General features: G+C 37.7%; 1 protein-coding gene across 2 annotated transcripts in view; it reads left to right on the top strand.

Moving 5' to 3' along the window:
* Nucleotides 1–24,939, top strand: part of FBXL7 (F-box and leucine rich repeat protein 7) — a 172,651-nt gene that overhangs the window by 26,542 nt on the left and 121,170 nt on the right. The window contains exon 2 of one of the 2 annotated variants that reach the window (XM_030969990.1): nt 12,595–12,684. In XM_030969990.1, the coding sequence (XP_030825850.1) occupies nt 12,595–12,684 (90 nt within the window). Of the gene's footprint in view, nt 1–12,594; nt 12,685–24,939 lie in introns of those variants that run through there. The other variant, XM_030969999.1, reaches the window with a different exon arrangement.

Below are 24,939 nucleotides of genomic sequence, written 5' to 3'. Positions count from 1 at the left end.
AATTTCAAAATAGTAGTAATACTGGTGCACTAACTGCAATGTTCAACTTGGATTTCTGAAGTGATGTGAAAAATGGACACATTCTTGCATTTCTTGACTGTATGCATCTCTGTGTGTGCATTTATATGCAGAAATCATGTACCTCTGAGTTTTCAAGACAGCATGGATGTTCAAATAGCATTTATTCTTTTTGTTAAATTATGAATTAGTAGTTGTGCTATGCTGGAATCACAGCAGGAATCTGTCTAAAACTCTTACTTTCCTATGGCAACTTTGTTTTGGTAGCTATTGATTTTTCAGACGTGTAGTATAATCATTCAATAGTATGAATATCTGTTACTACTAGAAGCATAGGAGGTATTTTAGAAAATATTGATACAATCTCACCTCTGCTACCCAGCATTTCAGATATATTCCTACTTGTTTTCTGACATAGATATGGGACAAGTTTTACTTGTGTTTTTCACTTCCGTGCTTTTGTCTTTCCATCCTGTACACGCTGCTGCTGCTTATGTTTTGAGCAAGTTCCTTCTAATGACTTCCTTTGACAGAGGGTGTGACAAGCAATGGAAAAACATGATGATTTTAAAGCATTCCTGCATTCTCTCCGGCCCTCTGGTAGTGGATGAACATGCACTTATTGGCACAAAGGGAAAAAATCAGCCTGTTTGGTTTAAAATGCCTCTGTGTGCTCCCTGGACAGAGTTAGAGGGCTTGTGTGTTCCAGGCTGATCTAGGACTGCAGTGGCCTTCCTGCTGCTGTAGGGTTTGTACCTATGTTTTAAAAAATGTTAACCTTAGATTTCCTTTAATGAAGGTAAGGAGTGCCCAAGAAAATAACACGTGATACTTAATCACATGAGAAATACTGCGTCAGTATTAGTTTCAGTATGTTGTTTATTTTTGGAGAAGTCTGTTTCAGTAGAGTGATTTGGTTTGAGTATTAATTTGCAAAAATTCCCTGAAACATGGCATTACTTTTGCATTTCAATTACATTTTGCACTATGTACTAATGAACTGGTACAAGAGTATCTCAACCTTCTGAAGGCCCTTTCTGTGTAAGAAAATTGGTTTAGCTCGTGGACTTTACCCTGAATAACATAGTGGAGAATGAGATAAATCAGCAAAACTTCTAGCTGGCTTGGACAAGCAGTTTTGTTCCTGTTGTCGTGGTACAGATAGTTTCTGAAGACTAAATTTTAAGATGAGTAAATCAGGTTCTTGGCATGGCACGGTCTATTTCTCAAACTGTAGTTTTACAGTGGCATTTAGTTAAAACTTATGTCTGAAAAAGAGTCATATGATTCTTAAGTTCTCTTAAGCGTAGTTAGCGAAGGATAAGCTGTCCTTTTAAGAGGATATTGTGGAAATGAGCGCTGGAGCAAGCTTCCTGCACCTGTGGCTCTTTGACATCAACTGTGTTTTGATCTGATATGCAGCCAAGACCAGAGAAGTGCAGGTGTTTCCCTCTGGCTCATGTAAGCTATATGCTTCCCTGGAAGTAAAATGCAGCTTGCTATTGCCTACAACTACAAAAGTAGATGCTTAGTAGTTAAGGAAGTGCTTGGGTATGAAAGGTGCCAAATGGCACTACACAGAAGTTTCAAATAGGAGGGAGTGGGAGGAAATGCACAACTGTTGTCGGTTCCCAGGACGTAACTACTCTGCTCCACTGTACCTTTGCATGTAAAAGTCCAGACTTGCTCTATCTGCTAGCAAAAATGTACTAATGGGATTGTAAATATTATTGGACTTACTTGCTAGAAATCATCAGACAGGTTGGAGCAAATGCAGGAAGATGCAAACTAAATCCCAAATAGCTAAATTGTTGAACATTTCTACCCCACACTAGAAAGACACTTTGAGAATGTTTCTTGTCAGAAGGATTGCGGTCAAGGAGTTGGAACGGTTTTCACAGAAATGAGTTAGCGGTGGTGACTGCTTTCAGCAAAATGGAGCTAACCAGAGAGACTGAAAGAACTGGGGAGAGTTGAGTTGTGTGGTTCAGTGGTAAAGGCATTCACTTATGTTTGGCTACTCTTGCCTAACAGGTCTGCCAGCAAAGGCTGCTGTGCTGGGCAGTGCTCAGTTCGGTTTGGTTCATCAGGCCCATCTTTCAGAGCAAAGAGGAGCTAGGGACTGAGCCTTCGGTAAGGCCAGTTGGGCCATCTTCACATTACACTGCACAGGTAGCTTAGCTGGTTTCAGGATGATAAAAAAGCCATTAAAATGTGTAATTGAGTGGAAGTTTATGCAAGGAGAGAACCAGAGTATCTTGTAGATAGTGTGCTTGGACCTTATCCTGTTGACCACAGAGCCTGGCCTGTGTTTGCCATTAGCCTCAGCCTGACATCATCATTTGGATTTCTAGTTTCCTTCTCATGTTACCAACCTGATTATTGACAGCAGGTTTTGTATAATAAGCTGTTTCTTCTATAATAATTACTATTTCATTGCATTTATGTCCTTTCTCTCAACTTTTGAGTCATCTCAGTTATTACGAATCTTAATAATGTTTGAATGGTTGTTTGGTTGTGGATTTTGTGATGGTTTTTTGTTTGTTTGGGTTTTTTTAATTTTTGGGGTTTGTATTGCTTGTTTGGTTTGGGGTTTTTGCTTGGAGTTTTTTTGTGTTGCTTGTTTGTTTTGTTTTCTTTTCTTTTTGGCTGGGAAAAATTCTCAAAAATGGTCCATGTTTCCTTGGTGTGGCTTCTGTTAGTTTTTTGTCAGTGCTGATTAATTAAAAAATATGTCCAAAAATGTGATCAAGAAGGAGAGGCGATTCCCTGAGTGTTTTAAGTGTGCTCACGTGACCTTGTAGTGGTGAAGTTTTGGTGTCAAATGACAGAATATTAATGCAAGCAGCATGTCCTCTGTCCTTTTTCTGTACAGCAAGGGAGTTGGCTCAGAGAAAGAAACTTAGGATGAGTTAAAGAACATTGCAAGAATCAGTGAGATTCTGGGCAGGATGATTGGGAGGTGGAGACTGGCCCTGCTGCACCATGGCTGGTTCCCAGAACTGTCCAGACAAGAGCATCAATGAGCAAGAGATTTTTTTGAGCTGTCATATGTAGTGGTCACTGACATACCCACTCTGTTTCTGCTGCATCTTCTCTCTTTTCTTCTGCTGGAGATGTACCCTAGTTTCAGTATTCTTTTTTCCCTGTAATAGGATGCTAATAATAAATACTACAAGAATGATTAATGCCACAGAGCAGAACTACTTATTGTCAGTTCTGCTGTCAAGAAAGGGGGATGAAGCATGTCTTTTCACAAAGACATTAGATAAAACACCTGGAAGAAGTGCCTTTTTATTTATTTCTTTTTTCTTTCAAGATTACTCAGTTGAATTAGAGCTTTATGGATATACTTCAGAAGGAATTTTGTAATTCTCAAACTGTAACCAAACCATCTTTATGACAGTGGCATGCATACTACTAAATAGTGAGAAAGAAAGGCACTTCAAAATTAAATACTGAATTTTCAGCAGGGTAGATATTAGTTGCATTTGTTTTTTTCCTTAATTGTGTCCTTCTCCCACTGAAAACCTGTGTGAGTTGTAAATAACATGGCCCTGGTGAAGCTTGCAGGGCAAACTAAAAAAGTGTCCTTGGTCTTTTTGTTGCTGGTTTGTTGGGATGCCTTGGATCATATGCTGCAATTAAAATAGATGAAGAATTTGTAATGCCTTGAGGGAGATACATTTATATTTAACTCTTCTCAGAGTTTCCATGCCATGTTTTCATGTTTTCTGACAGGAAGGTTTTTTATGAAAGAGAACTGAAATATAGATAATGATGCAGAAGGAATAAAAATGCTGAATTGGCACTGAAAGCACAGAATCTCTATGGAGAATTACTATCCTACTCACATTCTGCGGAGAGATGAACCTCTGCATTGTTTTAGATAAATTTTACCCTCAGTGTTCAGGCAGTGACTGCCGTGGCAAATTACAGTAGTGTGTACAGTCTTTGTACAGAGTTGAGACTAAAAGATTAATTTATGTAATTGAAACTACAGAGAGTTTTCAATAGGAATAATGGAATTTTCTATTTCATTAAAATGATCTGTTAAAACTGTATTTAAAAAAAATTAGTTGGGTACTGGGTCTTTTTGGTTTTGTTTTGTGGCTTGGTTCTTTTTTTTTAGTTTTCAGTGTGATCATTGTCAGACATCTGTGGTTAGTGCAACATTAGAACTTTGCATTTCATAGAATTCAGAGAAAAAGGAAGAAGAAATCTAAAACTGATTGCCAGATGTATTGTATGAAGCTTTAGTTTGATTTCTTTTGTAAGTATGGCTTCTTAATTGTTTTTAACTCAGTTATGTGCTGATATGAGTTTCATTTCTGAACCTGCTAGTATGAGGCTTGTCCTTTTGTCAAACTTGATTGTCAGTTAAAAGAAGTAGGGGTGTTTCTCAAGGTTTGTAAGTTTTCTCCAGTTAGTTGCCTTTAAGATACACTCTCTGTCACTATATGCCTTTTTCACAAATCAGTTTCATTTAGTTTTTGTAATCCCACTATTTTCAAAGTCTCCTTCTACTTGCATCCTTAAGTCAGCCACTTCCCTTTCCCCCTCCTCCCCTCCCTGTATCCATCAGTAAAGAAAAGCTGGAAGTGACTGTGCTTATCTAAAAGAGTAGAGTGATCCTTGTCTGCTTTTCCTTAGCTGTCAGGTTCTTTTGTTCTTCTTTAAGTAAAGAAGTCATGTTAGGCTGTCAGATGTGTATTCTCACATGAAAGATTTTTGTATTACTTTTCAGAGTGTACACTGGTACCAGAGTACTGAGTATGATGTCTTGTAAAGGTTTTTCACTTCCTCAACTCTTTACCATTAACTCTGAATTAAACAGCTGTCAATAGTCAAGCTGAAAATTTGGGAGATATTGTGAGGTTGATTTTTGTGGTTTTGCTATGTACTACACCAAAAAAGCTGCTCCCCCAGCACTGTCAAAGCAGCCACTTCCACCTGGGGGTTTCTTCGGCTTCCACTGTAGCTGATTGAGCAGTGAAATTGATAATGTTAAGTTTAATATTAATATTTTTTGTTTAGATCTTGGAACTACTTGTTTGTGAAAATCTAAATACAGATCTTAAGTGTTAATGGTGTTATTATGGAAGACAAACGTGTTTGGTGGGTTTGATTTTGTACTACTGAATTATATTTTGAAATTCAGACCCATACCAAATGTCAGATGTGCTCCAATGCAGTAACAGGTTGCAGCCACTTCAGAATCTGTACTGGAGTTCATCCTTTCAGGCTCTCACACAATAAAGTGCAAATGAAGTCTCTGCAAATTTATGTTTGGTATTGAACTGGATAGTCATGGCCCTTTCTGAACAGAAAGGATTAGCATTTTCCTAAATTACAATAGAGCTGGAAAAAAAACCAAACTGAAGTAGCCATTAGTGGTGAATTTGTCAATGAAGTGTCTTTCTCAGAGAAAGTATAAAACTAGAAAAAGGGTTTTGTTTTGACTTAATTGTGTTTATTAATTTCTTGTGTTGGTTTAATAATTTTTGGCTGTTAGATTAAAATAGCGGAGTTAATGTTCGGTAATAAATCTGAGAACATTGTATCTTGAGTAAATGCCTGTCTTACAACATGCTGGTGATTGGATGACAACTTGTAATGGAAAGCCCTATATTGAATGAATGAATGTTTTCTAAGAAAATTCTGTGATTGGTAGGAAGGCCAAAGTTTTATTTCCCCGTTTCCTTGGCAAAGTAGAAGGTTACAGAGTGGGAACCATTTTTGAAATAGGCTGAGCCATTTCAGTGGAAGATAACATTTTAATATTTAGTTGGGAGACATGCTAATCCTGCTAAGTAAGAAAAAAGGATGTTAAAGATTTCTCATCTTGTTTTCTCAAGAGATCAAATAAGCAAAGTACTTGCATTCTTTCTTTCTCAGGCAGCCTAGACTAAACAGTTTATGGGGTTCTATCATTGTGTGTTTGAAAAGTAGAACTTAACACTTGAAGTGGGTTCAAAGTTTAGCTGCAAATAAATATTACCTTCTGGCATGCAGGCTGCTTAGCAGGTGTGAAGAAAGGTCTCAAAGTAGTTTAATTCATTATTGATTCTTTACAAACCTAGCAGTCTTGTGTGTTTGTCACTCTCTGTGGTGAAATCCTTTGATAAAACAGACATGTACTGTCTTCAAAGTTAGGGTGACCTTCATAGTCCGATATAAGGGTTCTTGGTTTACAAACCTCCTCAGTGAGTGCTGAAGTTCTCTCGAAAAGGGATAATATCTAGAAAAGATATTTTCATCTGTTACATAGTGGCGGCAATATGTGCCCTGCTTCTGCTTAGTCATTAGATTAGATGAGTCCACTTGAAGTCTCATTAAATAAAGCCTTTAGTATTCTAAACTCATAGCAAGTTGTTTAGTATCTGGATAAGAGTTAAAGATGTCCTGACTACAAACCCAGTAAGCTTTTAGCACAGCAATTAGAATCTATGACTATGCGAACAATCTTATTTAAGCTTCATGATTTTAATCCAGACCTTCTGAAGTCTTTCCTTGGTGGTAACAAACATCATTCTACTAAACAGTTGTGAAAAATTTAATCCCCCACCTACACTTTAATGTTCTCAGGCCTTTTGCAGTATAGTGGATAAATTATTGTGTCTTGCTAGCTGCTGAACTCCCACAACCATATTTACATCAGAATTAAATAATGCTTTTTGCCTTCAAGTGGCTTCTTGTATCTGGTTCTAACACTGCCTCAAAAAGGTGACACTGAGGGGCTGAGCCTCAGGGCTTCCCTGCTCTGAGGGGCTCAGCCATGCCCTGTGGTGGGGCCAGTGGAGCTGGCTGGTACCTGCACTTGGAAAAGGTTCCTAAAAGAAATAAAAAAATGAGGTGACTTGCTCCCTACCAGAGATATATTAGTGCAGCTTGTTGGCATTTGCTGGAGGTTTTGTTATGTGCTGTGGTACTTGAGAAGGTGAGGCAGGCACTGACTGAAAGGACAAAACTGGCCAAATTGGCCTGTGGGACCTGAATTGAAATTTAGCTTAAAACTTACAGAAATACTGCAGAACTAAGTGTACTATTTCATAGCTAAGTTATGCCAGATTTCACAGCCAAATTTCACAATCCTGGAAGATGGAGTGTGGTTTAAAAATAAAAAAAAGTAATGTAAAAATGCTTGTGGAGATTCCACTTGTGAAAGTTTTAAGAAATATTGTCCCAAAGTACCAGTGCTAGCACATATCTGCAAACTCTTCAAACTTCAGTGTACTTCCTGTGAAACATTGAGTTTATTTCATCTCCTTGGGATTGGAGTTTGTGCAGATTACTGCAAAAGTTGCTTCATCATATCCTGACAAATGCTGGGTGGAATGAAGTTTGGAGCCTGCCTGTTATACTGGCATGTGTTTTAGTTTGGAAAAAAGAAAGAGCAAGCTTAAGAGCCATACTCAGATTTTAGGGCAGAAGGTCAATGTGAATCTCTAAATGAACATACTTCATTCTGAAAGCAGTTCAGTGAGTAACGGTGCTTGTAGGTAGGTAACTTCAGTGTTGAAGCAGTGGTAGTTTGGTCAGCAGTTAAGAATTAATAGATGGAAACCAGTTTTATGACATATAATTTCCATTGGTACAAATGTAAAGTTCAAGGAGAATGATTGCCCAAAGTGTGTAGTCCAACTTTTCTTGTACTTTGGATAAATGAATTGATATATTGCATCTTTAAAGGAATGCTTTATATCCACAAAGCCTAAGTACTGCACGAGGCTGCAGATTTCTATGGGAATACTTGGAAACATAGTGGGAGTCTGCAGTCTTTGGAGGGGCAGATTGTAAAGAGATACACTTGAGGTTTCGGTGACTTGGACCAACATAATGTGTGTCATGGAAATAAGAGAAGAAAAAGAGATTTTTCTTTCCTCTTGAATGATCCCTGATGCTTTGAGGTTTGGATTGATTTTTTTTTTCTGGATCTCTTCTTGATGTGGTTGGCATGTATTTGATTTTAAAAGAACTTCTCTGAAGATAAAAAAGAGAAAGTAATGATCATCTGGTAGGAAAACCATGCACATATGCACTTTCATGTTGAGAAGTTTAATTTCAATTATGTCATTTGGATAAGAATTGGTGGCTTAAGTAAACAAAATTTTCAGACTTTTTAACATCAAAGTCATTGTAATATAACACTTTTGGACAGTTAAAAAGATTAATGGTTATTCTGGACTTAATTGTTTTCTGCTCTCTTTTCCTAAATGATTGTTATGTTGTTCTGTTTTGGCATTTAGTCTAATGCTTCACTTCGGCATGGCAAGCAGTGGATTTGGCCGTACTATCCATTTAATTCCTGAGGTACCTGTCACTGCCTGCTGAAGAAAGACGTTATCACATAAAACTTGATGTCAAGAGAAGTACTGCTGTTACTTTCCAGGGTGACACATAAGAAACAATGGTCAGGTCAGCCTGTCCTTATGAGATCTTAAAAGGATGTGTATGGCTTACAAATGCCCATACACCAGAATTCAAGACAAATGTGCTGCATAAAAACCTAGTAAAATCATTCCAGAGTGAGTGAAGGGGACTCACTGCTGTTCAGACTAGGACAGGCTTTGCATATGTGGTTCCAAAAATAGTTTTTCAGTGTCATGCAGTTATAGACTGCTTTCCCATGGAAGTTTAAATTGCATTGATTCTGTCCTGACTGACTTGGGATGTCTTTGACACTTGTCAGCAGTGAGTGTAACTGGCAGAATCCAAAGTTTGCAAAAGTGAAGATAGCAAAGACTTTTATGAAACAAACATAATGTTGTATTCATTATAGGCATCTGTATGATAAAAAGAAAATTAAACACATGATTTTAATAGTCATGATTCAAAAAGAGACAAGGTAAATTTAATAAGGCTGTAGGGCTACTGAGTGGAAAGAAGTCTATGGCTGAAAAACTTCTGTGGGCTACAAAGGCCTGAAGACAATGTCGAGGAGAAGTATCTGTTATATTATATGCTTTCCTGATTCTAGCTTTCTTTCCAGCAGGATCAAAATGTAATCTACAGGAAATAGCGTACTAGGTTAGATAGCTGGAGTCTTGTTCCTACAACTATTGCAAGATTTTGGCACTAGTAGATGGAAAAAAAAATCCCTACTTTTGCTTCTTCAGAAGCAGGTCAGAGACATGATTTGAATTGCAACTGTGTGGCTGTGTGATTCTTTGCAGGTGTTGTGAAGTACATGCTACCTTCACTCCCAGTGTGAATTATGTTGTATTCTAAGAAAATAGATTTCTTCTGTCATATCTTCATACTACCATAGTGCAGTTTCCTTTCTTTTGGATTGCAGCTTCTGGTTTAGAAATAAAAAACTGTTGACTGTATGAAGGAAACTCTAGATGATTGCAAGTCATGTTAGGGAAGCTTTTGGCAGACCTTTAATTTGTTTAAGCAGAGGATCAAATACAGTCATTACTGCTGTAGTCTTTGCAATATTGCCCTCTGTTTGATCCTTCTGGTTGTCATTGCATTAGAACCCTTGTCAGGGGATATTTATGTGCAATGACTTTCTCAGTGCACTTTTTAAATTGGAGAGGAACTGGTCTCTGGAAACCAGTGTTATGCTGTGCTTTAACTTTTCCCTATGGCATTAGGGAAATCAGCAGTCTTTGAATTTCTGTGATTCTAATATTCCATGTAATCGTTTAGGTTGGAAAAGACCCTTACAATCGAGTCCAACTGCAAACCCAGCGCTGCCAAGTCCAGCACTAAACCGTGTCCCCAGACGCCATATCTACATGTCTTTTAAATACCACCAGGGATGGTGACTCCGCCACATCTCTGAGCAGCCTGTTCCAATGCCTGAACACCCTTTTAGTGCAGAAATTTTTTTCTAGTATCGAACCCAAACCTCTCCTGGCACAACTTGATGCCATTTCCTCTTGTCTGTCCCTTCTTACTTGGGAGACAAGGCCAACTATGATCTCCAGGCTGAACAGCTGCTGCTCTCCCAGCCTTTCCTCTTTGGAGAATACTTAAATACTGTTATGTTTTAGCTTTGGCATGTGTACATGAGTCTGCAGTAGCCAAATCCAGCCTATTTGAAGCTTTGTTTTGCACTGAAAAAAAACCCGAAAGAAAAGATAGTGTCAGCTAGTCTATTTGAAACACATTGAAAATTACTAGAAAGTATCTCCTGTTTTCCCCTTATCTGAGCGGAGACTTTCAGTGTAGGCAATAAGGAAAAAGGCTAGTTTTCGGGCTGTATGCAGTCAGAGAAAACTCCATATAAAATTATAATTACAGGCAGAACTGTACCAAACCAAAGCAGCAACTATGGTTTTTTTTTTCTCCTAATTTCAAGTTTTAAATTCTTGAATGGCATTAAAATGTTTTAAAGTTCAAGTAGATTTAAATGATAAATATCTACACTTACATCAGGCATTTCACAATTTCTACAGAAGTGTGCAATTGTAAATATGTTGCTACGATGTGTACTGACAATATTTTACAGTGGGTAAAATATTTTGGTTATTCTCTTTGAGGTGGGCTTATATTTGGGGTAAATAGAACTGCTATTGTTAATGGGGAGCCTGGGAAGAATTCACTTTGTGAAAACAACCCATTGCAGATATGACCATCTTGCAACTCTGCTGTTATTTGGTTTCACTGACTTCCTTTCCCTCTTCCCTCCCCCCCAAAAAAAGATAAATTCTCTTTTAGAGGAAATCCTGTTTATTTGCTTTGAGGAAATAATTTTTCCAGTTAGTCTGTTTAGTTTTGTTTTCTTTCTATTAATCTGTTGAGGAGTGCTGATACCCCTTAGAATTTTATTTTCTGCCTCTGCAGTTAGTTTTTAATACATAAGGAGTTGCTGGTAGTGGCAATACCATCTAAATGCCTTTCAGTACCTGTCAGTAGTGAGTTGATTCTCAGCTGCTGCAGGTGTTTCTTGTTCTTTGGCCTCTTCTTGGGACAGAGCATTTAACAAGCACTCTTCTCTTTTATCTTCTGCCTTTCTTCTACCACAAACCTTGTTGCCCTAGCTGCAGAGTTATTTTGGGGCAGTAATTTCTATGACGACCATAGTCTATTACTCCAACTCATGTCGCAGCTTGAGAACAATTGAAGATATTCTGGAAGTGCTGCTTCTTGGTTTTGCTTAACTTGTTAAAGGAATGTAAAAAGCAGTTAGTGAATCACTGGAAATTCACTTTTTTCTTTCTCCTCAGCCTGCCCAGCTACTAGGTTTAGCCATTTATTTTTTTTATTTTCTTCTGGCCATTTTAATATCCTTTCACTCCAGCTAAATTCATAATCATCTCTCAAATCTATGCATGTTAATTTAAGCAACTTTCTGTGGAGGGTGATTCTCTAGGGCTGGCTGACAGATTAAGTGGCAGTACGTTGGTTGTGAAACACCCTACATTTGCACATTCTCCAGTTGTTTCCCATTAAAACTTAAATCCTTATTCTGTTGTGGCACCTTTAAAAAGCAGACCTCTCCCTTACATCTAAATGTTATGAAAACCAGGCATACTGTAACCCAGAACCCCAAGGAATGCTTGATTGAAATAACAGATCAGAGAAGTCTCTTGCTAACATTCCTGTGCTTATGGGTTTACTCAAGTGACAGAAACTTGGTGTCAGCTAGCTTTCTGCATACAGATTAATTTTGGTCAAAAAAAATAGGTCTTAAAGCTTCAGTGATGCAGTGTTTGTGGGGATAGGTAACTTCTTAAAATGTAACAGTATTCACTGTATTTCCTCTCTCTAGAATTATCCCACTTATTGCCCATTGGGTGGTTGGTCTGGTTCCTGTTGCAGAGTAGAGCAGTATTCCCTGTTAGTAATTACTGAGATCGAGTAGAATGAATGGAGGGAAACAGAAGTGACTCCTTCTTAGATCCTCACAGGAAAACAAAAAGACTGCTTTGGTTTCGCCAACTCTGTTCTTCTGTAGTATCTATATAGGTTAATTTTTAATATGTATTTGGATTTATTTTGTTTGTAACGTGTATCTAGAATTTGACATCCTAAAAGCTTTTAAGAAAGAAAATAAGAGAAGAAACATCCATAGGTTATGATTTACAGTTAAAACCCCTCCACCATTAGTGAGAAGTTAATTTTGAAATGGTGCATTACATCATGCAGTGAGTATGGTGAAGGAGAAAACAGATACCTTGCTTTCATTTTCACGTGACCAAATGACTTGAATACATGATGTGAACACATAAGACAGAAATCTAAGCTCATTTAACATATTTTGAAAGTAACCATTTTTCTTGATCTGTGTTAGAGGTATTTGAATGAGTAAACTGATGTTTTTAATCACAAACATTTAATTTTCAACAGAGCTTAGCAAATATGTTCTGAGAGGCCCTGTGGCATAGGAGACCATTTGCAGCCTCAATACATGTAAAGATGCCCATGCTAGAAGTTACAGTGCAGTGAATTCCTATTCTGGTGTGTACAAAATGAACATCAGCTGCTTTAAACCTAGTTTAAAGCTTCCTGGAGTTGTTCCAGGTTCAGATATTGAAGGTCTTTCTATTTCAAAGTTTGAACTCATGTTTATTCTCTCTCCCCTCCCCCTCCCTCCCTTTCCACCTCCTTCTTCTTTTGCAGGCAAGGGCAGCTCAAGCATCTCATCCGACGTGAGTTCAAGTACGGATCACACACCCACCAAAGCCCAGAAGAATGCAGCTACCAGTGAAGGTAGGCAGCTGGTACTCATTACCCAGGTCAGGCCCCCCAGCAGAATCCTAGCAGTTTTCAGAAGAAGAAACTCTCCTCCTCACTCCTTCTGTGTAGAGTAGCATTGGTCTGCTAGAAATCCCAAAGCCATTCTTCCTTCAAACAGTTTTCACTTCTGCCTGTTGTAGTTTCTGATTTGAATTTGTGACAAAGGATTTAAGTAGTTCTGCAGAACCCAAACGTAGAGAGTTAGGAGTAATTTTGTATGCCACTTTTTCAGCAAAGGCCTTTATACTTAAGATTTTATGTAATATTGTTTTGCAGTTATATGTGAAGGATCTGCTTGATGGAAGGTTTTTGACATACAATTTAGGTTAAATATCAGTCAAAATTCTTTTCATATTGTAAACACTATGAAAATGTGAGTTGTTTGAGACAAGTTTTTCAAAGGTATAGCTGTGGGCATGCTGACCTGACAGATTTAATTAGGTCAATACACCTCACCTCAATTACTGGAGTATGTCATCACCGAGGGCTGGATTTTTGATGTCCAGGGGAAGGAGATGTCATGTCTGTCAGTATCAGTACAATGTTGTGCTAACTGGTCTATGAACAGAGAAATGCTGATTCTTCCTTTCTGACTTTTTACATGTGAGTAGGTGTGCCCTGTTAAATGGAAGTCTATTTGCCCTAGTTTTTATAATTGTGTCTTTTAAGGCTGAGAGGAAGTAACTATATCTAATTTAATGATGTAAGCCATAAGGCTTTGTAAAAATTGTATATTTATATGCCTTAACTAGTATTTCTGTGTAACTGTCATAATGATTTGGTTTTACTTGGTAGTAATTGAGTTATAATTCTGATTTCTTACATTTCTGTGGCTACAAATTAAGTTACAAGCTCTGATTGCTCTCAGTTTAGTTTTATTTCTTATGGTTAAAGGAAATCAGTCTTTTGAATAGTTCTAATGTGGCAAGTCTGACTATGACTGTAGAATCTGTTCAGTAAAAGCAGTTCATGTAAGTTATAAATGACCACATAAATCACAAGAGTTCTGTTGTTGGGCATGCATAATCCCATACCAGGAATGAATATCTGGCACTTATGAATCATAAGAAATACTGGTTTACCATCTGTGCTTTTTAGTCCAGCCAATAAATTTAACAAACAAATAAATGGTTAATTATAAGTTGAATAGTAGACTTCATGTTTCTCTAAACGTAGATTCAAAAGTTTTCAGGGATCTGAAATAGGTGAATTACCAGGATACAAAAAAAGTTTAGGAAATGTATTCTCTTTATGACAGCCAGGAATGAAAAAGAAAAGAAACCACAAAAGAATCGTGGAAATTCTGAAGTCAGTACTTAATAATTGCTCTGAATTTCTTTTCTACTTCAGTCTGTAAAGCATTTTTTCCCTTTGGATTCAAATAAGATAATGCAAAATAATCCTGTACTAATCTCTATGATTTATGTTCTTAATTTAGCCCTTTATTCAGCCACTGAATACAAACCTTGAAATCTTCACCACTAGTTTGCAGCTGATTAATTCATTAGCGAGGGAGGCTTCAATGCAGACCAGTAGTTACTGTAGTAAAATTATGTTTTTATGAGCTCCTGTGCAAAATCAGAGTTCAGAGCAATGTAATTGTGTATTCTATATGTGGAGGCAATTTCAGTTGTTAGCCTAATTTTTCTGTGCCCTGGAATAGTGTGATTTGACAAATACTTATTTTGACAACAGATTCATAAGTAGCTTCTTCCTCAACCTGTGCTATTGGTACTTTCCTACCATTTCTTTCTCCTGAGGAATTACTAGTGCGGAGAAGTTTAATAGAAATTACCTTAATGTGGATTTCTGCATAATCTGGCAGATATTTTGAATGTCACAACCAGGGAGCATAAGAATTCTGTGAAGGCAAGTGAGATGAGAGATACGAAAGTAGCTGGAGCAAAACAGGCACTGTTGAAACTGGTGCTGTTACTGAAGGCACATTTATCAACTTCTGTGCCTGGAGTTTTTACTAATGCTGCCTCTTTTCCCCATGGACAATAGACATATACTGAAGGAAGATTCAGCTGGTAATAAAGATTCATACCTTCCACAAGACGACTTGAGTTCTGTTCTTACAGAATGCTGAATGTTTTTGTACCATTCAGTTACAGAGTACTGCCTAGGGGCCAGCAAAGAACAGGAGTCTGGCTGTGCTAGATGCTGTACAAGCAGTGGCACTTACATGTTTTGGAGTGGTTGCATAACATTTTTTAAACTTTTAGTTAGATTTACCTAGTCCTGTAAATACTGTAGTATTTGCTTGCCATGGTACAATAGTATCTGCCCAGCACAGAGGGTTGTATGTGTATCTTTATTTTCACTGGGGGCTATTTACTGCAGGGACAGAATGGTCCAATTCTGCCTGTATTGTAAATTCACAGCACAACAGTGTGTTGTTCTATGAAGGAGCCATGTGTTGTGTGATGAGCTGTATGCAGCTACCTTTGGTGTGGGAAGGACTAGGAAACATTGCAGGTGAACTCTTCTTCACCTTCATTGCCATGGGACGTGATCCTGATTGAGCAAGTGGAAGATACCTTCTTTTCCCCCTCTGAATTTCTATTGCCAGCTCCATTCTTGAGTGCCCAGCCCTGTGAAGAACATAATATTTGTTTGGGGCTGAAGGCCTTTCACAGTTTCTGCTTTCCAGCTTTTTAATCAGACCTAATTCTTTTCAGTTCTGCACAGCTTGTCTTCTGTTTCTGTGACAGGTGACTTGTGACAGCACTTGTTGAAGCTGAATCAATGGAATGAATGCCTTGAAACAATAGAACGGAAATTTGTGGGAATGATGCATCTTATCTCTGGTACTGTACAGCAGAGAAGCAGTCATGTAAAGTACTACTTAGGCAGCTACATATTCCCAAGAACTGCAAAAAGATGTCAAGCAGGACTGTAGCTTGGAAGAGCAGACCACCTCAGAAGGTATCTGACAGCAGGTGTCATCTTTCCATCAGTTTAAGCAATCAAACCACATTCTTCATCCTGATGACTTCAACCACATTATCTGTCAAGTTTCAGAGCTCTGATGTTTCTCTACAGAATGGGTACCAGAAATAGGTAACAAGATGCTTGAAATGGCTTTTGTTGTTTCAGTCCTAGATATCCACTTAAGGCAACATCATTTAATTCTCTTGATGGGCATGGGTAGTGCAGTTAGGACCAAAATAATGGTACCCTGCTTCACTTTGTGGATTTAGAGCATTTAGGGTTGTGGAATATTTTATGTTCTAAAGAGACAAAATGTTGGCCATGCTATTGAGTGTGTCTGGGTGAAGGGCACATCTTCCCCAGACAAGGACAGTGTGTGCTGGTATCCTTAGCTAAACAAGCTTCACTCAGTGATGCATCAGAGAGGTAACCACTACTCTGTTTTCGTTGCATAGAGGAAAGCAGACAGTACCTGGCAGACTGTGCAGCTTCCTAAATTCAGACTTTGACATACCAGTGATGCACTTGAGAGGAATCGTGAGGTGCTGAAACTGGAGTCCAGTGGCTCTCATTTTGTGTATTTCAGTGAAGGGAAGATGGCAAAACCCAGATGTCTGGTCCTCTGTGTAAATCACAGGCTGGGGAGACCTGTTGGTTTGGCTACAGCTTGGCTCAGAAGGAAGCCTGGTAGCCTGTGGGTGTGCAAGGACACTGATGCCTCCACACTGTCTCCTGAGGATGCAGTTTCCTTCAGCTTTGAATATACACTGCCTTTAACTTCCTTTCCAGTCTCAGACATTGTCTGCAATTCTTTACCCTATCAATCAATTACAGTTGGAAATGTGAGAATGCATGAGTTTTTACTACCCCCCATTGGTCTCTGGCAAGTGAAAGACTAAATGGATTTTTGTGGGCCATTTAAATGCAATTTGCTAGACATAGTCTCAGCTGGAATATTATTGTCTGAAACTTGATTTAGAAGATTAGACTGAATGACTGTTTTTGTATTGGCTTACCTTGATCAGGGAGATTTCTTCCAACTTACCTGCAAAGCGTGGAATGTTATGTCCGAGCTGCACACTTTGTATTAACTTGACTGACTGTTTTTCAAATAAAAAAAGCAATACTGTTTGCATTTCATGTGTAGCACTGTTAAGATGTAATCCAGAGGCAGCTTTAAATTGAGTATGTATGAGCTCAATGTAGAAGTTCTAATTTATTTCTCAGTTTCTGTAAAATCAAATTGAAGGATTAGGGCTGAAGTAGAACATTATTTTAGCAGAAGGGCTCAGTGCTGAAGTACCTCTGAATATATCCCATTAAATCATTGTATTTTGAGTTTTGCAAAAACGTGGTGAAGCCACCTGCTGTATTTTGAAGAAGTTAAAATTTTATCTGCTTTTAGTTGACTTCTAGGGACTTTCAAAGACTAAGTATTTTACTTTGTTTCTCCTTTTGCAGTACTCTGACAATTCTAGAGTACACTGCAATGTATGTTTATTGTGGAGACCAAATGAATTTGTTTTGGCAGTAGCTGTTTGTATGCATCTCAATAAAAGAGGTATTTCTTCTGCAGTTAGGTGTGTACAAGAAGAGCCCTCCCTTTCATAGCTGTATCCTCCTTCCTGTTTTATTTGGATTTTGTAGTGTTTCTGCTGGACTTGACAGTACTGGGTTTACAGTTGGACTTAATGATCTCAAGAGTCTTTTCTAACCTAAATTTTTCAATGACTCGTAGAGCAGCAGGGCCTATAGCCTGGTGGGAACAATTGCATTCATTAGAAGTCATTCCCTCCATTAAACCGTCTTGGGGGGCAACTCTGTGAAAATGTAGCCCTTTGCAAACATGTAATACTTTAATTACTCATGTAAAAGTTCTACTGTACCCTGTGCAAGATGATGGCTCTGTTGATCGGGCTGTGTTTGGGGCCATTGGCCATCCTTTTTTTGTAGGCCCTGGCCACTGAAGCTTTTCTATAGAAAACTTTCTTTTTCCAGAAGAAAATTGGCCTCAATACCAGAAAACATTTATCACTGCTCTACATGGAAATATATTAAGTGACATTTCTTGAACACAAATTTATTTGGGTCGTGTGTCTCTCCTTTCACCTTACAAGTGAGGGAACAAAGTACTTGTTATAGGATACTTTCTGGGAGATTGTAATTAGTTTAATTTCTTTTGGCTTCATGACCACATTCTTTTAAAACATATGGTATCTTTTGGATCTCTGAGTAATTATTAATCTATTCAATGAATTTAAGAGGAGAAGTTCTTGCGTTGTGGACTGTGATGAGCAGTATAAAAAAATTTGGGAAGATGGAGCAGGTTCGTTGCTATGGAATGCTTTTTGTATTTTAAATGGTTCCTTGTAGAGAATCAGCTCAAACTGAGATTTAGGTGAGTGCAATCTGATATTTTTTAAGGGGAGATAAAACCTCAGAGAGCCAGTTTGCAAATAGACATCCTTTCTGTGTATTAAGGTTGACATAAATAAGTAGGTAGCGCTGTTTGGTATATCGAACTTCCACTGAAGCTTTGAGTTGTTTGAGTACCTTTTTGAGACACTGAGCTAGGTGTTTTGGCAAAAGACTATTGCTGAAAAGAGATGCAGTTTTTAACTCAGATTTTCTTGATGATCCCTTCGGGAGAAAGAGCTCTTTACCTGTTAAGAAATCTTTTCCCACTTTGGTTCTTTGCCATTTTTCTTTTCATTTTCTCTTTAACATTAGAAGGTTATTAACCCAGTATCAGAAATGAAAAGCTTTAAGTGTTCATTCTGGATGAATGCGAATATATGCATAATTCCTATTCTTTTTATGGCAGTTCTCTTCCTTTTCATATCTATCCTCATGTCTTTGCAGCCTCTTGGTGGGTATTTGGGCTCTTGGCTTTACTACTGAAGTTCTGTCAAAGCAGGCTTTCTGTACACCACAGTGTGTCAGAAGTTGATATCAATGCCTGAATTTGCCCCTGCTTGCTTGGAACGGGGCAGAGATTCAGTTGGCTTTGGGTGAGCTGTGGCTGTTTTGAGTTGGTAGTGAAACTGGAGGCTCGGTAAGTTTCCTGGGGTTTTGTGTTACTTTTCTAGCAGGGGAGTATTCTAGAAAAGCGAAATGTTGCATTGCAGAATGTGCCAAAACAGAATCATTTCAAGCCAAAAAGATTGAGGAGGAGTAAGAGGGGGGCTGAGAGGCATGACAGCTTATAAATCCAAAACTGTAAACAGTTTGGCTGAATAAACAGAGCTCACTATTTAAATTGCTCTAAGAACCAACATATCTGAATGCGTACACAAATGTAATCACCTCAAGCAGTGTGTGAAGGTACAAAGTAGTATAGAGCTTGCTCTTAAGCACTGTTTTTTTTGTACTTAACCACATCTTGATATGGTTTTGCAATCTAATAGGCAGTATTCCTGCAGAACTGTTCTGCTAATTACAACAATACCATTACAATCAGCATTTAAATTTGAGTTCATATACAAGGCAAAAGTAGCTGAGGCAAGGTTAAACCTGCAAATTGAAACCTTACATTATTCTGGCTAATTTGTACTGAAATGCTATAGCCAAATGTTTAAAACTTGCCCAAACAATACCAAGAACAAATTGGAAAGGTACATGAAACTGCAGTCTTATTTGATCTGCTGCCTGAAATGTGAGACCCACCAGAGCAAATGCACTTACAGTACAGTTAAAGAGAAATTATCCCAATTTAGAAACCTGGCATTAGCTTTTCCAAGTGAGGTTTGATGCTTGGTAGGAGTGATTGCAGTTTATTCAATTACCTGTAAATCTGATTTTAAGGAATCCAAGATCCCAAATATAATTCTTTAGGTAAAATACTGTACCAAACTACTTAAATACTGTTATCCCAGGGAGGTTCTGACACTTAACTGTTCGTCCTGTTATTGCCTGTGATAGCTGTCTAAAGTAGATTCCTTCTCTGAAAAGTGAAGTCGTCTCAAAGGATATGAAGAATACCCAGTATTTGTTAGTCAAAACCCCATCCTTCTTGAATGCTAGACTGTCTCCTAAGACTTCTTGGGGAATATATACAACCTGATAATGCATATTTAAATATGTCAGGTTTATCAGTTTTTCAGAATTTATGAACTGAGACGAGCAACTTGCTTCAGATTAGTTCTAATTCTTGATTGAAATAATGAAATAAAATTGGAACAGGAAAATTCTTTGACTATAACTTCGCAATCCCTGTTAAAATGCTGTAGTTTAAATTTATTGCACAAAATATCCTGTCTTATATTCCAATATCTTATCTTTTAATGTCAGTTTGTCGAATGACTGTGTAATTTTTAAGACTGATACCACCAACAGTGCCAAAACTAGCCGCATGCTTGAGAAATATCTGCTTGGAGTTGCTGAGCCATTCTGTATTTCTCTTCTGGCTTATTGTACCATAGTTCCTGCTACTGTGTCTTTCTGAAGGTTGGCATCTCCTCGATTCTGCCAGCATTCCCAGATTTCCCTTGAGAACTATCGGCTGATGAAAAGGGCCGTTCAAGAGTGGACAATGATAATTCCTTTGCTCCTGTTAATTCTGGCTGCTGAATCATCTTTGGTTTAGGCAGTTAAATCAGACTAGGCTGGAAGTATAGGGAGAAGTTGTGAACATGAATATAATTGGATGATTTGCCATTTATGTGTTCCTCTAGCCTTAATCAGCCACACCTGAACATAGAACTTGTGGTGTAGTTGTGTGTCTGGTCACTGACTGACCATTGGACCATTGTGATACTTCTTTCCTATCTAGGGATAGTTTACATCTTGAGCTGTGATGATGGATTTGGGAGTTTGTCACTCTTGAATCTCAAAGTAAAATTGTTGTATTAACAGTTCAAATAAAAGGGTTTTTTTTTTTGTTTATTTGTTTTTTGTTTTGTTTTGTTTTTTTTAGATAGAGAAAAACAAGTGCCCATAGCAGCATGTCATCTATACTGGTCTAGGAGGTTTTTACTTCCTTGCTCTGTCCTCTTGGGTGTACTCAGGTTTGCCAGAAGGCAGGCAGGGTCTCCTTAGAAATGCCTTATAAATGCTTGTTTGCAAGATCCTGTAGTCAATTTAGATCAGCTAGTCTGAGTTACCCTCCCACAAAGTGAAGTATGGAGACTTTCCATAGGCTTGTCACCTCCTTGTGGCATGTTTGTTCTGCCTTGGACATGTGAATGTGTGGGTGGGAAGAAGCTTGATGGCTTTACTGGGTGACTGTAATCTGGCATGCTGCTTGCAGTGACTTGGATACATCATATATCTCCATTGTAAATTTTTCTGTCAGTTATCATAACTATGTTTTGGGGTTTACCAGTGCCTAATCTAATCTATAGTGCTTTTAGTTTTCCACAACATCGTGTATATTTTTCTCATTTCCATCCTGTATATCAAAGAGAGTGAAATTTTACAGCACTGTGAGGTATTCATTGTTTGTGGGAAGTTTTCTACCTTGTTCACTGTAGGTAAATAATGCTGTTTGGGCATCTCTGAGAGACAAACAGTAAGAAATCTCAAGGATGTGGGCAGTAGGAACAAATTCTTTTTTCCAGTTGTGATACTTGCTTAACATCAATATTTATATGTCCATGTGGGCATATGTAAACATTGATTGTTTCTTTGTTTATTTGATACACCCACATTTTCCACCTCCACCTCATAAGAGAAACATTTGTAAGCCTTGTCACATAGGGTTTGAGCTTCCATTTGAGCAATAAAAACTTACTGTGGCACCCAGAGGTTCGGTAACTGTTCGCTGTTCAGAGCAGTCATTTACCTTGGTCCAGGAAAGATTTCTGTAGTAGTTTTCCTTAGAGAACAGGCACACATGTAGTCTAAATGATAAAATTGTAATTGGACTGTATTTTGTGAGCTCAATCTTGTAAAACTATTGACCCTTCTTTATTGTGGGCTGGAATAAACCATTAGCTTGAACTCTGCTTTCTGAAAATGGTCTCTTACTCTTGCTTTTTTTCTCTCTTTAAAAACAAGACTGTAGTAACTTCTTGTAATATGAGGCAAAATTGCAGCTCAATCTGATTTTAGCTGTGAGTGTATTTTCCCTTTGCTGTTCCTGTAGAGTTAACTTTCTCAAATTTCTTTTAATGCCCTTGTACCTCAGATTCAGTTATATTATGGATTTTCTGTCCAGCCTTGAGTTTGTCTTTTGAAAGCTTTTGCCATGTAAAACATGTGAAGCTGATGAAGAAGCTGATGTGCCTGGTTTTTATGAGAGACTATTCTAGACCTGGCTAAAAAACACAATATTCTCAACATGCTTTTTTGTGTTCCAGTAAAAAAATCTGACATCAGTAGCTGTCAGTTGGCACTGTTAATTTGGCAGACTAAACAAATTTGGTTTTGGAAAAGAAAAAGCTATCAAGGAATATTTATTTTTCTTTCTTCTGAAATGGCATTAGATGAATGACAAATCTGCTTCTACCCATCCATGTTTTGTAAAGATCACTTCTGCCACTGTCTAGTTAAACCTGTAATATTTAGTGAAATGTGAATGTTTGCTGGACTATGCTGAGAATGTCACTCCCAGGCAAAGTGTATCCAATTCAAAATAGCAGCACTGCCATTCAGTCACTGGGTTCAGATTTCACCAGTCATATTAAATAGCTGTGTGGAATGAAGGATAATTAGTTATCTTCTCACCTTGATGTGTTAATGCTTTCATATATTTTTAATTCTGTTTAGAATGTGTGCTTGTATATGGAAAAAAAACCCAAACAAAACAAAACCCAAAATGATACACAAAATATCCCCACCTGCTATGTTGTTTTTTTTTGTTGCTGAAACCATACTAGTTGTTTTTAAAATATTGTTCGTAAGGAGAAGACTGTGAAGATTCTTAAACAAACATGAGATTTGGTTATGAGAAACTATGTCATGATTATTGATAGATGTCCATTTTCAGTTAGACAGCTGGCAAATGCTGTGAACAGAAAAAACAAGGCTCAGAACTGATGTAATTTATCTCATGTCCTGATTTCTGTTATTGGTTATTCCAGTTTTGATATGAACAGAGGCCTAAAGCAAAGACTGGGGTAATCTCTTGAATTTGATATCAAGTTAATGCCCAGACTATTAGAGTAATTTATTATGCTTCATTTGTGCTTTAACTCAGAACTGTAATTGCTTCAATGCTGCTTAAATTTCAAACCTGCAAATTTCACAGAAATCAGAACATGAAATATTAGATCAACTCCTTATATATCCTTGTCCAAGATAAAATCTTTTCTCATCTATCTTGGAAATAAGATAAGTGTAGAAGGACAATATGCCATGAACTGTTGAACATCTCCTGATTCTAAATTGAAGCAACCATATTTAAATATGTGATATTCTGTACTGTTTTTGAAGGAGGAATAATAAAACCCTAACAAAACAAAAACTTAACTATTTGCCTAATAGGAGAAAAAAGGAATGTAGTTGGAACTGTGAAGAGTAAAACTAGGTAAAAGAAACTGAAAAACAGTATCTGCAAAATCATTTAAAAAATAGTATGAGTGACCAAACCTTTGTATTCTACTGTCTATTACTAAATATGATATATTTGGCTTATAAAGTTAGCAGGCTCAGATACTGCAGAAAAGATAAAGTGTTTCCTTTGGACCCCTTTGTGGAAATTGTGACTTTTTGCTTGAATGGTTAGCCAGTGCATGCCAGAGAAACAAGCATTTTGTAGTAGATGGTTTAGTTAACAGCAAATGTAATCACAATGAATCTTTGGAATCGGATGCTACTTGTGTAACCAGATAGACTTCCTTAATCCAAAAGATTAATCATGAACTCTATGTAAAATTTAATGATATTTATCTTGGGATTGTGAGTGTGGTTCTAAAAAATAGTCGACATACTGCTCTGAAAATGTTGCTTATTGTCTTGAATTGAATTTATACTTTTACGCTAAATTCAAGAGTAAGTGGCTCTAATTTCAAGTCCTAATAGAGGCCATATTTCTTCAAGCTTTGAAGGAGTTCAGTTGATGTCTGAGCTTCACTGAACCTATGGATATGTCCCATCAAGAAGTTGCCCATCAAAAACAGCTTGAGCTGTTCTTAAAAAGACTCACTCTGGAATAGTGAGATAAACTGGAGCTGGTGATCAATCATTACACAAAGCCTCTATGAAAAGAAAATACTTCAAACTTAAATGAAAATCTGAAGCATGTTTGTCAGCTCCTTTTAAGCTGAGGACAAGATCATCTTTGGTATGAAATGCATGGCTGTCAATGGTGCTGGTCTCCATTTATGTTCTGATACAGTTCTCTGTTGCAAGAAAAGTGTGTGTATTTTAGGTGCTAGGGTGCTATTTATGTGTTGGAGGGTTATTTATTTTTGTTTGTTTCATTTACTAGTGTCCAGGAAACTAAATTCTAGATTTGGATGAGCTTCAACTCTTCCCATCTGTGTGTGTATTGGAATTTTCAAGAAATTTGGCATGGGAGGATGCTAAACTGCGAACACATCATCAGTCCTCACCTCATTAACACTGTACTGCAGTAGTTTGTGGTGTGTGCCTGTTTACTCAAAAGCTGGAAAGTTGTGTTGCCTTGGTTGTTTCTTGAAAATTAAACAAGTAACATCAATTTTGTTCTGACTTTGAGTATTTTTTAATGCTAATGTGGTTCAAATATCAACGGAAAAAAATTGCTTCTCCTTGGACTGTGCTCTTTTCAATTCTGACCCAGGTTTGTGGGCAAGTTTTGTGGTCTGGTAATGGTGTGTTCAGCTCAGAATTAGGTCTTCTAATGGGCTTGGAAGTGTTTAGGCTCCTGTGCTGTTTTATTGACATGCTGGTTATAAGTCCTCATTTGTACATCATGTCTGTGTTAATTTGATCCAAATGAAGGACACTCCTGTCCTAGTTTGTCAGGGCATCCTGTGCAGAGCTCTGGAAGTGCGACTTGATGCCTTACCATGCCAGATGCACTTAATTTGATTCTGCTTAATGTGGATGTAGAAGTTAGCTGGAGCTTTTGAAACTTCAGGTATCCTGGTCAGAGCCATTGGTGTTTAGCATCTGGAAGTAGTTGAAAAAAATCATAATTTTCTCTTTTTCCTTGAGGAAAGAATTGTAGGCTGACAGAAGAAGGCCAGGGAAAACCAGGTGTTTGATTATGTTGCACCATCTTGTAAATGATGTTGTCTTACACATCCAAAATATGATAGTCTTCAGATAGCTGTAGTCAAAGCATGAATCACTTGATGGCAAAGGCTTAAAAGGAAAAATAGAAGTTTATATATAGGTGTTGAAATACATGGTCTTATTTTTGGT

Source organism: Camarhynchus parvulus, chromosome 2 (assembly GCF_901933205.1).
Source record: "Camarhynchus parvulus chromosome 2, STF_HiC, whole genome shotgun sequence".
NCBI classification, from domain to species: domain Eukaryota; kingdom Metazoa; phylum Chordata; class Aves; order Passeriformes; family Thraupidae; genus Camarhynchus; species Camarhynchus parvulus.
This window is presented reverse-complemented; position numbering and strand designations above follow the sequence as displayed.